The sequence below is a fragment of the Alexandromys fortis genome, unplaced genomic scaffold (genome assembly GCF_014885135.2).
Source record: "Alexandromys fortis isolate MF-2015 unplaced genomic scaffold, M_Fortis_MF-2015_v1.1 scaffold_1, whole genome shotgun sequence".
NCBI classification, from domain to species: domain Eukaryota; kingdom Metazoa; phylum Chordata; class Mammalia; order Rodentia; family Cricetidae; genus Alexandromys; species Alexandromys fortis.
This window is the reverse complement of record NW_026067927.1, coordinates 15,539,618-15,556,622: the sequence shown is the minus strand read 5'-3', so window position 1 is coordinate 15,556,622 and position 17,005 is coordinate 15,539,618. Positions and strand designations below refer to the sequence as shown.

General features: G+C 46.6%; 1 protein-coding gene across 5 annotated transcripts in view; it reads left to right on the top strand.

Annotated features, from left to right (window-relative positions):
• Positions 1 to 17,005, top strand: part of Hydin (HYDIN axonemal central pair apparatus protein) — a 326,725-nt gene that overhangs the window by 301,314 nt on the left and 8,406 nt on the right. For all 5 annotated transcript variants that reach the window (XR_007592102.1, XM_050144333.1, XM_050144331.1 and 2 more), the window contains exons 76-84: positions 767 to 936; positions 3,464 to 3,662; positions 5,011 to 5,169; positions 7,057 to 7,334; positions 9,066 to 9,285; positions 10,394 to 10,606; positions 11,804 to 11,967; positions 12,802 to 12,952; positions 14,689 to 14,919. Coding sequence is in view for 4 of the 5 variants with exons in the window: in XM_050144333.1 (XP_050000290.1) it covers positions 767 to 936; positions 3,464 to 3,662; positions 5,011 to 5,169; positions 7,057 to 7,334; positions 9,066 to 9,285; positions 10,394 to 10,606; positions 11,804 to 11,967; positions 12,802 to 12,952; positions 14,689 to 14,919 (1,785 nt within the window). In the remaining variant the exon portion in view is untranslated. The remainder of the gene's footprint in view (positions 1 to 766; positions 937 to 3,463; positions 3,663 to 5,010; positions 5,170 to 7,056; positions 7,335 to 9,065; positions 9,286 to 10,393; positions 10,607 to 11,803; positions 11,968 to 12,801; positions 12,953 to 14,688; positions 14,920 to 17,005) is intronic.

The following is a 17,005-nucleotide window of genomic DNA, read 5'->3' as shown; positions in this document are numbered from 1 at the left end:
TGGCACCCCTATGGCAGCTGGAACAGCTGGAAACTGTCTATAACCCCTGCCCCAGGGCCTCCACAGGAACTGTATGCATGTGCTACACATACATATATGCAAGTAAAAACACCCATACACCATAAACAGACAGACAGACAGACAGACAGATAATAAAGACTTTGCCCATTTAATCAAGACAGGAGACCCCCTTTATCTGTTATCATTATCATCATCATTAGTACCAGTATTACTATTATGAGACAGAGTTTCTTTGTGTAACCTTGGCTGTCCTGGAACTAACTCTGTAGACCAGGCTGGCCTCAAACTCACAGAGATCACTCTGCCTCCCCAGTGCTGGGATTAAAGGCGTGCACCATCACCGCCCAGCTTCCTTTTTCTCTTTTATTTATAATCCAATGACAGAACTATATCCAGTTGCTACCCTGAAACACAAGGGAAGGTGAGAAATTGGGCCTTTCGCCTCGGCCTGCTGGCAACCACAGTCCCACCCTGTATGATAACTAGCCACTTTTGCCACTCACTCTGTTTTCAAGCTGAACCACTGCTGAGAGCCAGTGTGGATTCTGGTTAGAGTTGCTAACTGTAATTGTAATTGCTAATTATAAACAAATAAAGCCAGTTCTACAGAAACAGACTCTCTGGAGATGGCATCCCAAGACCTAGAATTCGTAAAGTACCAACCACTTTCTTTCTTACCCTGTGGCTGCAATTGCCCTGTCTTCCTGCCTCTAAGTACAGTCCTCTGGTCCATCCCTCCTTGCAGATCAGCCATGGCCCAACATTCGTGTGCAGCATCTTAGGCTGTGCTGTGAGCCCAGCTGTCCATTTCTCCTTCACCAGCTACAACTTTGGGACTTGTTTCATCTACCAAGCTGGGATGCCCCCATACAAGCAAACCCTCCTTGTCACCAACAAAGAAGAAACATCTATGAGGTAAGCAGTCTTCACAGAGAGAACAACTTGAGTCTACATAAGGACTCCATGCAGGGGAAGCCCTGTCTTCTACTTTCACCTCTGCTGCTGTAACGAAGCTCTCTGACCAGAAGCAGCTTAGGAAAGGAAAGGGTTTATTTCACCTAGCACGTCCAGGTCACAGTCCATCACTGAGGGAATTCAGAGAGGAACTCGGGACAGGAATCGAAGCCTGGACTGCTTGCTACTCGGTTGAGCATTGCCTCCAACCAGGGAACTCACAACCAAGGAAGTACAGCAGAAACCATGGAGAAATGCCATTTCGCGGTTTACCCTCAGACTCACGTTTAGCCCATTCTCTTATAAAGCCCAGGACCACCTGCCGAGGGATGGTGCCACCCACAGTGGGCTGGGCCCTTCTGCATCAGTTAACAGTTCAGATAATGCCCCATAGACACACCTACAGACCAACCTGCTAAAGAAACTTACTCAACTGAGAATCTTTTTCCAGGTGAATATAGCCAGTGTTGAGGTGACAGTTAATGCTAGCTAGTTCATTTGACCAGACAGAAATGGTGGGAAAGGTCCGGCACAGGCGGCATGAATCCAGGGTCCCGGTCTCCACCATTCATATAAATGCTTGGACATCCATGAGCTGCCTGCTGAACACCTCTTCTTGACTTTCTCAAAGTCCTGCAGCTTCTGTTTTGTTTCCTTGGAAAGAGATTGGGAGAGTTAAAAACTGAATTGCTCTGCACTAAACAGCAGGTCTGTGCTCAGCCTAAATCTTCCAGACCAAACCCAGGCTGTCTGCATCAGCCCTGTGGAATGTTTCAGTCCAGGTCTCCACAGCTCTTTTCAGACCTAATGAGAGAGAATCTGGCTGAGCCACTGACCTGTGTTCATGCACAGATCTCTTTATCAGTCCTGCAGAGAACATTCTGCCATGGAAAAATATTGTTATCTTCACTGTCCAATGTGATGGCCTTTAGCTATAAGTAGCTTGGTGCAACCAAAGCACTTCATTTTAATTTAATTTTAATTGATTTCAATTACTGTGTGTGTCTTGTCACTACCATATCAAATAGCATAAATCCAAGTTCAAATATTAGCTGTGATAGCTGTGACAGTGAGCAACTTTGTTTTGTTTTATTCTTCTTGTTTTTGCTGTTGTGGGCAGTGTATGGTCTGTTAGTTTTGAGATGAAGTCTCACTGTATGGCCCAGGTTGGTCTCAAACGCATGACCCTCCTCTCTCGGCCACCTGAGTACTAGGATTGCAGATATGCGCCACCATGCAAATATATTTTACATTTTTAAATTCTCTATGCCTATCTCCTTGCCTGAAGCAGGAGACCACATCTGGATACTGAGAACAGTGTCCTTCAGTACTGAGAACAGTGGGACTCAGTAACTGCTTGCTGCTGTTGCTGATATTACTCTAGATATTAAATCCCAAGACTATTATTTAGTTTTAAATAAATTTAAAATCTTATCTAACATGCTGGAGAGGTGGTCCAGCGGTTGAGAGCACTTGCTACTCTTGCAGAGGACCCACATTCCATTCTCAGCACCCACATAACCATCTATAACTCCAGTTCCAGGGGCTCTAACACCCTCCACTGACCTCTGGCATGCACATGGCATGCGTACATTATTGTAGGCAAACACTTACATGCACAAAATAAAAATAAATGCTTTAAATGTCATCTACTTACAGTCCTCCTTTTACAATTCGATATCATCTCTGCCTACTGAAGGCCTTGAGCTCCGGGCACCCATTTAGCTGAATTCCTTCTCCAAAAACGCATCAGGAAGACACAGGGCAGTTCTGATGGAAAAGTCTAGGTGCCCTCCTGCCCAGGGGGAACAGGGAGGAGATGCTCTTTCATCTGACCTCTGAGGGCACCAGGCAGACACAGTGCACGTATGTACACACACAGGCCAGACATACATACATATAAAAATGAAGACAAATATTTTTAAATTTTAAATAAATTTAAATTTAGATAGAATAAGTAAAAAAAATAACAAAAAAAGTGCCTTCATCACTATCCCATTTAATTTCTCTAACAATCCTGTGAGGTAGCTGCTACTAACCCCATTTCACAGGTGAGGGAGCAGATCTGAGTGGCCTGAGCAAATCTTCCCAGGTCACGTGGCTAGTTATTGGCAGATCCTGATCCAAACTCTAGAACATGCGCTGCACTCCGCCGAGCTTTGTCAGCCAGTGATTGAAGGGCTGCCCCCTTGTGAGAGAGTGTAAGATGCTGAGAGGAATTTTCAAGAAAAAGAGCATCGGTGGACTGAGTGTATGAGCTCCCACCTGCACCTCGGGCTGTGACTGAGACTTGGTGACTTGACTGCACCTGAAGGAGCATGAGCTGGTCATTGCTGCCATTCCTTCCAGCTCCTTGGTGACTCCCCTGACTCTAGGACAGCAGGACAGAAAATCTGTCACCTTTCAGCCCAGAAATCACAGGGGACCCATCAGTCCCTCCAGTTCTGCCTTCTTGGTGCTTATACCCCTTCCTCTGCGTCTTCCCCAGCTTAGATTGTTTATACACCAACACCCCACATGTCGAGGTGAACTTCAGTGTGGACGTGATAAAGCCTGGGAAGACACTGGAGATCCCAATTACCTTCTACCCTCGGGAAGCTATCAGCTACCGAGAGCTCATCCCCTTTGAAATCAATGGGCTCTCTCAACAGACAGTGGAGATCAAAGGCAAAGGCACAGAAATGAAGGTAAGAGAACATGGGTGGGACTTCAGAACCCTCTTCCTTCTTCTTCCCAGACTCTTGCCACCCCACATCCCCTCTTCCCTGCTCCCGGAAATGCTCCACCCAGTATCATCTGGCTCCACCAAGACAGTGTCCCTGATCATAGAAGGTGGCAAGGAATTTTTAAACCAGGCTCAATCCCAGCTCTTACCCAGACAGACCTAGATTCACTGTACTGGCGACCTCTGTCAACTGCAAGCACCAAAGAAATGTTCTGCATCTTTTTGGAGAAGTGTCACAGGCTACGTCCCACTGGAGGGCGTGTCTTATGCAGACACAGGGGTCATCTATGAGCTATTCCTCCTGCTGACCCTCACTGGGGAATGTTCTCAGCCAGCTGTGGGTCCCAGGATTACATTCAGGAATGCCTCCTGCCCAGGTGACCCAGATCTGTAGGAAACGGTCCTGTCCTGACAGTCACCCCTGTGTTACTGCATCTGGTAACTATGTCTGGTACGTCTGGTGGAAGTTTTATATTGTAACAGAAAGCTTAAGAAGCCTGAAAAATTTCAAGATTCTTAAGAATGCATAGGATATTTCAACAAATGAGAAATGGGAGGGGGTGTGGCCACCTCCCCTCAAGCCACAGGAGCAATAGGACATTACCACCTGGTGTGTCTTGTCAACACAAAGCACAACTCTTGCTCCAAAGAGAATTAGAAATAATTCCTTGTGAGCCAAAAATGAGTGACCAAGCGTTACTGATGGAAAAGTCTAGGTGCCCTCCTGCCCAGGGGGAATAGGGAGGAGATGCTCTTTCATCTGACCTCTGAGAGCACCAGGCAGACACAGTGCACGTATGTACACACACAGGCCAGACATACATACATATAAAAATGAAGCAAGATCTGGGTTAGCATGAGTGACATGGTCCACTATCCAAGAGGCTGTGTGAGTTTTTATAGTCAGAACAAAAAGAAGTCACAGGTGTGTGTGTGTGTGTGTGTGTGTGCAAGAGAGAAAGAGAGGGAGACAGAGAGAGAGAAAGAAAGAGTGAGAGAGTGTATGTGAGTATGTGTGTGAGTGTGTGAGAGTGTGTGTATGTGTGAGTGTGTGTGTGTGTATGTGTCACACATGCACATTGACGGAGATTAGTTGTGCAGAGAGGGGACATCTCTTCTACAGGTTACAGAGGTTCCAATGCTCCTGTCTTCAGGGCTGGTGCGAGCTAGTAATGAAATCAAGGCTCACTGACCTGAAGTTGTGAGGCCATGGAAAGAGGGAGCTGCCCTGGCTTCCAGGGGACACAAGCGTCATGTTCTTTTCCGCATTGACTGACAAAATCTACTCCCTGCTCTTTCTGGTCACCCAGATCTTAGTTCTAGATCCAGCCAACAGGATCGTGAAGTTAGGAGCTGTTCTGCCAGGTCAGGTTGTGAAGAAAACTGTTTCCATCATAAACAACAGCCTTGCCCAGCTCACCTTTAACCAGTCCGTCCTGTTCTCCATTCCAGAACTCCAGGAAGCCAAGGTCAGTGTAAGGAAATGGGGGGGGGGTCCATGGGTGTTGCAGGATACAGAAAAATTGGCTGTGAGAGGCCAGCCAAAGCCAGAAACATAAAGAGTACCTCATCCCAGGACTCCGTGTTGCCCACCATCCCATGCAAAGAGGGAAAACTCCTTGTTCCCTTTCTTCATAAATCCAAACTAAATTCCTCATTCCCAGTGGGTCAGGGTCCCTAACAGCCCGTCAGAGCAGTGTTTGCTTGTTTGGTTTGTTGGGCTCTTTACAGGGTGGGAATAGAACCCAGAATTTTTCACTTAGTGAAAAGTGCTCTGCCAGTGAACTTCACCCCCAGATGGCTATATCAAATTGTCCGTTAGTGGGTAACCAGAGTTTTGTTAAAGTGACTTGTCTTGAGCATTTACCTCAGGCTAGCTCCCAAAGTCATGGCGTTCGGGAAATCCCCGGGACAGTTTTCTCCCGTGTCCCTCACCTCACTCCCTGCAGCCTCCTGCAGCCTCCTGCAGCCTCGGTGCATTCCTGCCAGCCGCTCCATGCTCTGAACAGAGAGTGTAAGGAGTTGGTTTCCTTAGGGCAGATTTGGGTTTGCTTCCTACCCAAACCTAAGGGGAAAAAGGAAGTCACATATGAATTTATACAGTAACTCCTGAACTTTAGAATACAGTCACCCAGGGAACTTTAGAAAATGCAGGTTCCAGATCATCTCCCAAACACTGAATCAGCTGGTCTGGGCAAGTCCTGGGGTCTAAGTTTTATTAGTCCCAGTAGGTCCTCTTTATTATCTGTGTTTTTAGTTAGCATACAAAATAATAGTTTCATCATGACTTTTTGTTTGTTTACTTTGGTTTGGTTTGGTTTGGTTTTGGTTTTTGGTTTTTTGAGACGGGGTTTCTCTGTATAGTCCTGGCTGTCCTGGAACTCGCTCTGTAGATCAGGCTGGACTTGAACTCAGAGTGCTGAATTCAGGAGGCTGCCTCAGCTTCCTGAGTTCTGGGATTAGGGCATGTGCCACCACACCTGGCTCATTATGACATTTTACACATGTGTGTGTGATTGTACCTTGTTCTTACCATCCCCAACTCTCCTCCCCTATCCCTATTGCCTTCCTCTCAGTGTGTATCTTCTGCTTTCTTGTCGTGTGTGTTTATAGATATTAAATATAGATTCGGCATATGATAAAAAGTATGCAATGTTTTGTAATTTCTTTTTCCCCATGATCTTGTCTTGTTCCTGCTCCCCTCTCCTATATACTGCGTTCCCCTTTGTCCATAGTTCTCCTGCTTCATGCATGGCATACACACACACACATATACATATATCTATACACACACATATATGTATATCTATACACACACATATATGTATATCTATACACACACATATACGTATATCTATACACACATATACGTATATCTATACACACACATATACGTATATCTATACACACACATATATAGTTAAATCAGACTGCATATGAGAGGAAACATGTAATCTTGTATTTCTGAGTCTGGCTTGTTTCACTTAACCTGATGCTCTCCCATCAGGGAACATTTGAGAAAGGCTGGACTGATGTTTCTTGTTTCATGTTTCCTGCTACTGTTTCCTCTACCATGGAGGAAGGAAGAATGAAATGCCCAAGAGGAGCTGAAAAACCGGACAGTACAGGAAATTAACATTTGTTGGATCCCTGTCATAAGCCACACATTTTACAGACATGATCTTGCCCTTCATCGAAGGGCAAGTGAAGGGGAAGCTTTGAGTAACGTTATCAGAGATGACCCAGCTGGTAACAGATGAGATTTGATCCCTGGGCCGGGAGCCCCAGCAGGAGGCACTGAGGCCTGAGGAGCCTCCCTCCCTTCAGCTTCTGAGTCACATTGTCTCACTGTCTAGGTCATCACCCTGGAGCCCTTCCACAATATCACCCTGAAGCCCAAAGAAGTCTGCAAGCTGGAAATTACCTTTGCCCCCAAGAAGCGTGTCCCTCCTTTCTCTGAGGAAGTGTTCATGGAATGGATGGGACTTCTGCGTCCCCTCTTTCTCCTTAGTGGCTGCTGTCAGGCCCTGGAGATTTCCCTGGACCAGGAGCATCTTCCCTTTGGTCCTGTCGTGTATCAGACGCAATCTACACGGCGCATCCTCATGATGAACACAGGCGATGTGGGTGCAAGGTAGGATGGGGATGGTGTCTCCCACCCGAGACAGTAGCCGACATCTGCATCTCTGAATTCTGTCCTTGCTTCAAATGAAGCATCACAGTAACAGCTACTCCCATGGTGACATGGTAGAAACATTGGTGCAATCCTGGTATATGCCTGTCACACGACTCACCCAGCTCAATCTCAACAACTCTAGGCTGCTTATACTATCGTATAATCTCTGTGATTGAGATACTGAGGCAGGAGGATTTAAAATGCATAGTGATACCCTGTCTTTAAAAAAGAGAGAGGGAGGGAGGGAGGGAGAAAGAGAGGAAAGAAAGAAAGAAAAAAGAGAAAGAGGGAGAGAAGAGAGAGAGAGAGAGAGAGAGAGAGAGAGAGAGAGAGAAAAGAGAAAGAAAAAGAAAGAGGAAGGAAGGAAGGAAGGAAGGAAGGAAGGAAGGAAGGAAGGAAGGAAAGGAAGAAAGAAAGAAAGAAAGAAAGAAAGAAAAGAAGTCAGGCATGGTGGAACGAACACTTTTGTATAATTCTAGCACTTGAGGACTGGGAAGTGGAGGCAGGAGGATCAGTAGTTCAAGGCAGCTATTCTGGCTATATATGTCCAAGGCTAGGTTAACCTGGACTATATCAAACCTTGCTTAAACAAGGAGAGGATGCTGGGGATGAAGCTCAGTGGTAGAGCAATTGCATAGCACATACAAGGCCCTGAGTTCAATTCCCAGCATCACAAAGAAAAAGGAGAAATAGGAGGCAGGGAGAAGGGGGTGGAGAAAGCAGAAGAGGGTAGGAGGAGGGGAAAATTATGGGGACAAAACGTGTTCTCTAGGCATCATTCCTATCAGATAGAATTAGAAAAGAACACCAGTAGAACAATTCACAATCTGCTTTAGTATAAATAAAGTGTAAAAAAAAAAGATTAACTTTCTCCCAAATCATATATGTATCAGTAAGCATGGGTGCAAGGCTGGGAAGGCTTACCTAGAATCAACGCAGTCTCCAGAGCAGGTGCTTTACAGCCTTATTTCACAGATGAAGTGAGGCTTAGGGATTCCACAGCCAGGAAATGAAAAGACAGGACCAGAACCCAGGTTCTCTCCTCTTGGTGCTCATGTATTGGCATGGCTGTCGGGTACCCACTACACACCCCAGGGGTCCTCACCATATAGACTCAGTGCTATGCCACCAAGAGGATGCTATATGGTAGCCCTGATTTGGAAGGACTGTTCTGCACTTTTCATCCCCTGCCTTCTGCCCATACCAAATGCCCGATCACAGGAATGACCCTATAGGCTCATCAAGATCCCAGTGCCACCAAGAACAGACATAACTCTCACATGAAGGCCTTGTCACCACCCTTCTGGATCTAAACAGGTAGTGCATGGGACGGTCAAGGTCATGGTCTTAAGAAACTGTAGTCCTAGTCTAGCCACCTGCTAGCTATGCAACCTTGGGAACACATGAACATATTCATGCATACATTCCCTAGCTGTCATTCATGGACAGTGAGTGCAGCCAACTTCTCACCCCAGTTCAACTCTAAGAGGGAGCAGAGTCCCCTTACCCGAGAGTGATCTTGGCCCATGTTCCCTAACCACCTCTGCTCTGACAGGGCTTCCTCCTCCTAGATCCCAGGGAGTAGTCAGGGTGGGGACCAAGCTGTCAAAAGTCCTGATGATGTCTTTTATTTGCAAACCCTCGGAATACTAACATACTATCTCTCTCTCTTCTCCTGTCTCGGAAAAGGTTTAAGTGGGATGTGAAGAGATTAAAGCCTCACTTCTCCATCAGCCCTGAAGAAGGTTACATCACCTCCGGCATGGAGGTTGCTTTAGAAGTAACCTACCATCCCACTGAGATAGGAAAGGAAAGTCTCTATAAAAACATTCCCTGCTTCATCCAGGGAGGAAATCATCTGTCCCTCACCCTGTCTGGAATCTGCGTGGGACCACCTGCAATCAAAGAGGCGAGTACGCATTGGCCAGGGATGGGCCAAAGGCAGGAGTAAGCCCAATGAAGGAATTCAGTCCGCAACAACTGTATAGAACATTCAGTACAGTTCCTCCCTGCCACAGGGACTTTGCACATACCATATCCACTGATTGAACAATCTTTCTTCCCTCTTCGTTAACTTATTTCGTGTTCTTTCTTCAGCTTGTGGTACAAGCATTACACCCTCAAGGAGCCCATCTAGATAAAATTCTGTTAGGAGAACTGTGAGCAGGGAGCAGAGCAGAGCTCAGTCAGTGAAGTGCTTGCCGCACAAGCATTCTGTTCCTTCGTCTGGAGCAGGAGGACTTGGAGTCTTGAGTAGAGGAATGACGTTATTTGATTTGTGCTTAATGGAGTCAAGCCAGATGTTGGCAGATGTCAGAGGAAGAGAGACTAACGAGAAGCACTTCTCAGAGACGAGGGGAGACACGACGGTGGCTTGGATGGTACAATAGGCACAGGGGATAGTAGAAGGTGGATATTTTACAGCTCATAAATTCAGCTAGGCTAGCCAGTCAGGGAGCTTCAGGGATCCAGCTGTCTCTGTCCCCTCGGTGCTGGAGCTGCAGACAGACCCTGCCACAGTGGCTCTTACATGGATGCTAGGAACTGAACTCAGGGCCTCATGTCTGCACTGAAATAATTTGACTGACAGCGTGTGTGCAGCCACTACACCATGCCATTGTGTATGGCTGTAAAGAAAAGTGAAGCCATGACTTTGCAGGAAAATGTATACAACTCAAAATCATATGTTTAATGAAGTAAGCCAGACTGAGCAAGACAAGTAGTATATTTTTTTTGCTCATATTTGAAACCAGATTCAAAATTACATGTGCGTATCTATGTATGGGGACACATGGGGCTGGAAAGAAGGAACCCAAAACTATTTGTGGAGTGACTGAGGGGAAAGGAGATTGTCCACTGGGATTCACTGTGGGAAACGCTGTTAAAAGCTCTCTTCCCTGGCACATGTGTTTGTGTGTGTGCGTGCGTGCACACAGACACAAACACACACACGGCTCTGGCCCCTGGAAGATGTTCAGAGGAGAGGACATGGAAGGTGATTGTCCCGCTTCCCCCAGGTGGTGAATTTCAACTGCCAAGTGCGCTCCAGGCACACCCAGACCATCCTGCTCTCAAACCGTACCAACCAGACCTGGAATCTGCACCCCATCTTTGAGGGCGAGCACTGGGAGGGGCCCGAGTTCATCACCTTGGAGGCCCATCAGCAAAACAAGCCCTATGAGATCACCTACAAGCCCCGCACCATGAATCTGGAGAACCGCAAGCACCAGGTAAACCAAGGCCTCCCGCCTGCTTTCTGGTACAGAGGGAGCAAGGACCTGTGTAGACAGGGGCCAGACGACAGTTTTAGAGCTCAGAGTTGGAAGAATACTCAAGTGAGGCGTGAGTACCCAGATCCTGGAACAATGGGGAGCTGTGGCAGTTGTCAGGTAGTGGCGCCCCCATTGCCTCTGTTTCTCTTAGAATTCGGCAGCTCAGTCCTAAAATGAAACCCTAGAACAAGCATCAAGAAATTCATATTTAGCGCATCAGAAACATCATGGTATCTGTAACAAAAATCAGAAGAGGCCCAGGGATGTGTCTGCCACCAAGCCTTGCAAAAGAGCAACCCCCAAGATCAGCATTTTGGAAGCAGAAAAGTGACTCTTGCAAGTTGTCCTCTGAGTTCCACACATGTGATGCCACATGTGTGTGTACACATACACACAAATGAATGAATGAATGATATGAAAATGTAATCTGAGGGCCAAAGAGAGAGATGCTCAACAGCTAAAAGCACTTGCTATTCTTACAGAGGACCTGAGCTCACTTCCCAATACCTGTGTTGGGTGGCGTGCAACCACCTGTAATTTCAGTTTCAGGGGACTCCAATGCCCTCTCTGCCTCTGTAGGCCCTATACTCACATGCACATACCTGCACAGAGACGCATAACTAAAAATAATAAAAATAAAATTTTAAATGCAATTTTAAAAATTAGGCAGGGTAGTAGTGACATGTGCCTTTAATCCCAGCACTTGGGAGGCAGAGGCAGGTGGATCTCCCACTTTGAGGCCAGCCTGGTCTATGTAGTGAGTTCCAGGACAGCCAGGGTGACGTAGAGAAAAGGAAAGCAGCTGGTCTCTGCGCTTAGAAGCAAACGATATTTTCTTCAGTCTTCACTATCTATCCAATATGACGAGTTGCTGCTTCTGCGAAAACCCCTGTCTTTTTTTTTTTTTTTTTTTTTTTTTTTTTGAGCCATGGTCTCTCGGTAGCTTTGGAACCTGTCCTGGAACCAGCTCGGTGAGAGGCCCTGTCTTAAAGGAACACTGTGGGCAGCAATGAAGGAAGATATGCAACATGGGTTCACTCTACACACACACACCCCAAAAGTTAAAATTTTAAAGTAAAAGTGTTAGACTTATTTTACCCTCCAGGTCAGGCAGGAGCTTCTGTGTCATTCTGACGTATCTCTTCTTCTTTCAAGGGCACTCTCTTTTTCCCCCTCCCGGATGGGACTGGCTGGCTGTATGCCCTGCACGGGACTGCCGAGCTCCCCAAAGCTGTTGCCAACATCTACCGTGAGGTTCCGTGTAAGACTCCCTATGTTGAGCTCCTGCCAATCAGCAACTGGCTGAACAAGCCCCAGAGGTGAGGGAGTGGGGCGAGCAGTCAGGGAAGGGGGACAGATGGCCTCCTCCATCCAACTTGGTCCTTCACCTGCCCAGAGCTTACAGAGAATGTCAGGCCGGGGCAGTCAGAGACTTAGTCCTCTGTGTAGCCAGGTGTCTCATGGACACAAACCCAGTCATCTTGTTCAGTGCTGATTCTTACAGACTGTAGGGCACTGCCTCCCACAAAATACATGCCCAATAAACAGGAGTTCTGATGACCCTAACCATCATCGTCTTTGTTATCGTTGAGTGGCTTATAGCCTGAGCCTAGCTATAAATCTAGAAAACCCCTCCAACTGTGCTTCCAGCAGAAGGTAGAGAGGGATGAAAGAACCAGCAAAGATCAAGAGCAAGTAGCCTCGTCCTTCTCTTCCACAGAGAAGAAATGGAGGCTGGAAGTACATCTTCCTGACTACCGCCTGCCTAGCATCGTAGACTAAAGCTCAGATCTAAGTCTGAACCCCAGTTTTGCCAATAGCCACGCATGTTGTCTGAGCAAGTTATCGTCCTTCTTTGGGCCTCTGTTTCCCCTTCTGTAAAGTGGAGGTGTTAATGAAGCAAACCTCCTCTGGGCATGACAGCTGGATATCTGGAAACAACACGGAGAAGGAACTGCTGGGTACCTGGCTCAATAAATGGCAGTTGCTGTTGGTGACAGAGTGAAGGCTAGAACCACAGGTCCTCACAATCTCCGTTAAAGGCAGATGTAGCTTCCCTTAGACACAGCCTCTTTCCTTCCCGCCTTTGGACAGCCTCATGCCAGTGTCTCTCATCATTTCTCATGGTCTCTCTCTCTCTTGTCCTGTGTCAGATTCCGGGTCATTGTGGAAATATTGAAACCGGAGAGACCAGACCTAAGTGTCACTCTGAAGGGCCTTGATTACATCGACGTACTATCTGGCTCCAAGAAAGACTACAAGCTGAACTTCTTTTCCCACAAGGAGGGGCTGTACACTGCAAAGGTATCATCGCATCAAAGGCACCTCCCAAGCCCCTGGAGGTTTGACCCTGGGACCCTGGAGTGTTAGAGAACAGCAGATGCTATCCTCCAGGCACTGTCCTCAAACACCGCAGAGTTCACTCCGTGCTAGCTTGCCTAGTCCGTTCATTCGTTTCATGGGTATCCATTGAGTGCATAGGCCGCACTCTGTGCAGAGTGCTGGTAGCACAGCAAGGGCCAAAGGCAGGTGCCGCCTCTATTCTTTTTTTTTTTTTTTTTTTTTTTTTTTGGTTTTTTCGAGACAGGGTTTCTCTGTGGTTTTGGAGCCTCTCCTGGAACTAGCTCTTGTAGACCAGGCTGGTCTCGAACTCACAGAGATCGGCCTGTATTCTTATGAAGCACAGACTAATGGATGGAAACAGAACTATTCTGCCAATGCATAACTTTCTAATGAGATACATGCTTTGAAGTAGGAGAGTATATGTGAAATTTGTAGCTCACAGGAGAGGTCAGGATTGAAGGCTTGCATGTTGTTTGTTTATCGACAGTCTCTGAAGTTATCATTAATATGGAATCACCAAGGGAAAGATTTTAAAGTATAAAACTAGTCAAGGGGGGGGGGGCTGGAGTAATGGCTCAGTGGTTAAGAGCATTGCCTGCTTTTCCAAAGGTCCTAAGTTCAATTCCCAGCAACCACATGGTGGCTCACAACCATCTGTAATGAGGTCTGGTGCCCTCTTCTGGCGTGCAGGCATACACACAGACAAAATATTGTATACATACATAATAGATAGATAGATAGATAGATAGATAGATAGATAGATAGATAATAAAACTAGACAAGGTCTTTAGAAGGATGTATATAAACGCCAGGCTGTATAAATAAAATTGCCACCCAATGATGACAAGATTGACATTCCTATGTATTAAGAAGAACAAACGCTTGGATAGAGTCTACTTCACAAGAGCAACCGTATGAAAGCCAGGCACAGTGGCACATACCTGCCGTCCCAGCACTCAAGAGCGTGAGGCCTGCCTCTGGAGTTGTGTGCTAACCTGAGCAACAAGAGACCCTGTCTCAACAGAAATGTGTTTTAAGTTGCTATATATGAACGACCACAAGCACACGGGGCCCACATTCCCATTCTCCCTGGAGAGTTCCGACAGATGAGCAGAGTACTTGGTGCTTTCAGGGTGAGCTCTGAGGTCACCCCATGCAGGATACCTCTTTGCACATGACCTTGAGCAAGACACTGAGCTTAGTTACACGTCCATTCCCTCCTCTGTAAAGGGTGAGGCCATTGAGACACACTTTGAGAATCGTGTAGCCTGGCATATACTAACCCCCAGTGAGCATTAAATGCTGTCTGTCATTGTCATTCTCACTAACAGCTCTGGCAGCAACAGCAGTAGGCGTGAATGCCCCTCCAGTTTGAAGGTCTGAAGATCTCACTTGTTCTCTGGGGTTGCCTAACTGTCCCCACTGGTAAAATTTGTCAGTGGACCAAGCTGCTCTAGTGCCTTCTAAAGTGAACCAAGATTCTTAAATCATCTCTCACCTGTAAAAAGCCAGACTACAGTTCCAAAAGAGAAAGGCTGCCTAGCAGGGATCGGACTGACTGGCCGGGCCACCCCAGTATGTGTGCTTCATGTGCCCAGCAAGGCTCCCAGATAGCAGGAGACGCTGAGTGTGCACAGAGGACCCTGTGCTAACGTCTCCTCTCCCCGTCTCCTCTTCTATCCTCCCTGTGAACACAGGTGATCTTCCGGAACGAGGTGACCAATGAATTCCTGTACTACACTGTGAGTTTCAGGGTCATCCCTTCTGGCATTATAAAAACCATCCAGATGACAAGCTCAGTCCGCCAGAGTGCGTCAGCCTCCATCAAGTTGGAGAATCCCCTGCCCTATTCCGTGACCTTCTCTACAGAGTGCAAGCTGAGTGACATCAACCTACCTTCCCAGTTTGCTGTGCCTGCAAACTCTGAGGTAAAGACCTGACTGTCGGGGGACTCTTGAGGACTAGGACAGAGGTTTCTACCCATGGGGCCTCTGGGTCTATATTCTGCAACCCTTGAGTGTGGGCCAGCCCTGATGGAGGGCAAGAAGAATGGCAGGAATAGTCAGCCTTGTGTTCCTTTCTTCTACAGTCAAAGTCTTCGTGTGAACTAGGGACACTTAGCTTTGGTATGGACAGGGAAAATGGACTACTTTCTATTTTCTTTGTCTATTCATTGTTTGACTTGTTCAAACTAAAGGAGAAACATCTCTTTTCTAATTATAGAAGTATCATAGAGCCAGGTGGTGGTGGTGCGCACCTTTAATCCCAGCATGTGGGAGGCAGAGGCAGGTGGATCTCTGTGAGTTCAAGGCCACCCTGGTCTACAGAGCAAGTTTCAGGACAGGCTCCAAAGCTACACAGAGAAACCCTGTCTCAAAAAACAAAAACAAAACAAACAAGCAAAAGTATCATAGAACTAGAAGCGTACCTTAGTTGCAGAATACTTGCCCAACATGCATGGGGTATTCTGAGTTCAATCCCTAGACCATGGATCTTCATGTGAAAAAGAAAGCAAAGTGTATAAAGTATCAGAATAAAACACACACACACATACATATACACATGCACTACATACACATTTATATGCACATACATGTACACACACACATACATACATACACATGCTTGTACACTTGTTGCTTATACTTGCTTCTGTGCAGAGTATTCTGAAGAGGCATGCAAGAACCTCCAACCATGGTAAAGAGGACATGGTCAGGAATTACGAACCAGGAGGAAGACGAGCTTTCCTTTTTATTCGTTTTCTCAGTTTATTGTTCCAAAACTCACTGTCTGAATTCTCCCCAAGTCCCCACTCTGCCTTCCACCCTTGTCCAGTTCTGCCTGTCCCCTTCACACTACTCCATCTCTCCCCTCATCTCAGGACTAGGTTAGTTTTCTCCGCTCTGCTGCCCACTGTTAGCAGGCAGGATTGTATCCGTCCTTTGTCTCCTGTGTCTTTGCTGTAATCAAGTAATCCCTATTCTCAAAGATTTCTCTCCAAGCCAGGCTGTTCAGAAGGGGACTTCAGTCCGACAGTTTTTGTTGGTGTTTTGCTTTAAGTTGGGTTTGTTCTAACTCCTTTGAGACAGAGTCTTACTGTGCCACCCAGAATGGCCTCAAACTCAAGATCCTATTTTTGTTGCAGCACCTGAACAGTTCAGGCTCTCTGTTTGAGCCTTCAGCTAGTCTCTACTGCCCTCACTAGGTTAATCTTATTACAACAACTTGTAGTTAAACTGAAACCACTCCTCCAGCTTCTGCTGGAATGGAATGTCCCACTTGGCTTTCCACCTCAATTCAGCAGGGATCTGAGCTCTTTGGCTCTCAGGGCTGATGCTCCCCGCATCATGCAGGAGCTAATATTACACCAGGCTCATCGCTATTGGTACTTTGGCTCCACCTACTCACATTTGCGTTTGAGATTGCCCCTACACTTGCTTTCATTATGGATGTTAGCTTGCTGTTATTTTGAGCCTAGCTGATGGGGGGTAGGAGGGAAGGGCCGGATAGAACAGGTATTTGAAGAGAGACTAAACAATTATCTTCTTCCCCTAAACCTAAAGAACAGGTTTCTATGTATAACGTGAGTCAGAGTTTCACTTTGCTTTCTAAGTCAATATGAATTATCTCCGACTAACTAAAATTCTGGTTTTAAACTGAGCATGGCCGGGCAGTGGTGGCGCACGTCTTTAATCCCAGCACTCAGGAGGCAGAGGCAGGTGGATCTCTGTGGGTTCGAGGCCATCCTGGTCTACAAGAGCTAGTTCCAGGACAGGCTCCAAAAGCTACAGAGAAACCCTGTCTCAAAAAAACAAAAAATAAAAAATAAAAAAATAAACTGAGCATGGTGGCACATGCCTGTAATCCAGCACTCCAGAGGGATAGAAAAGAGGATTAGAAGTTCAAGATCATCCTCAGCTATGTATTGAGTTTGAGACCAACTTGAGCTACTTAAAACCCTATCTCCAAAAAACCAAAAACAAAACAAAACAACAAAACCTTCCGCTCTGCAGA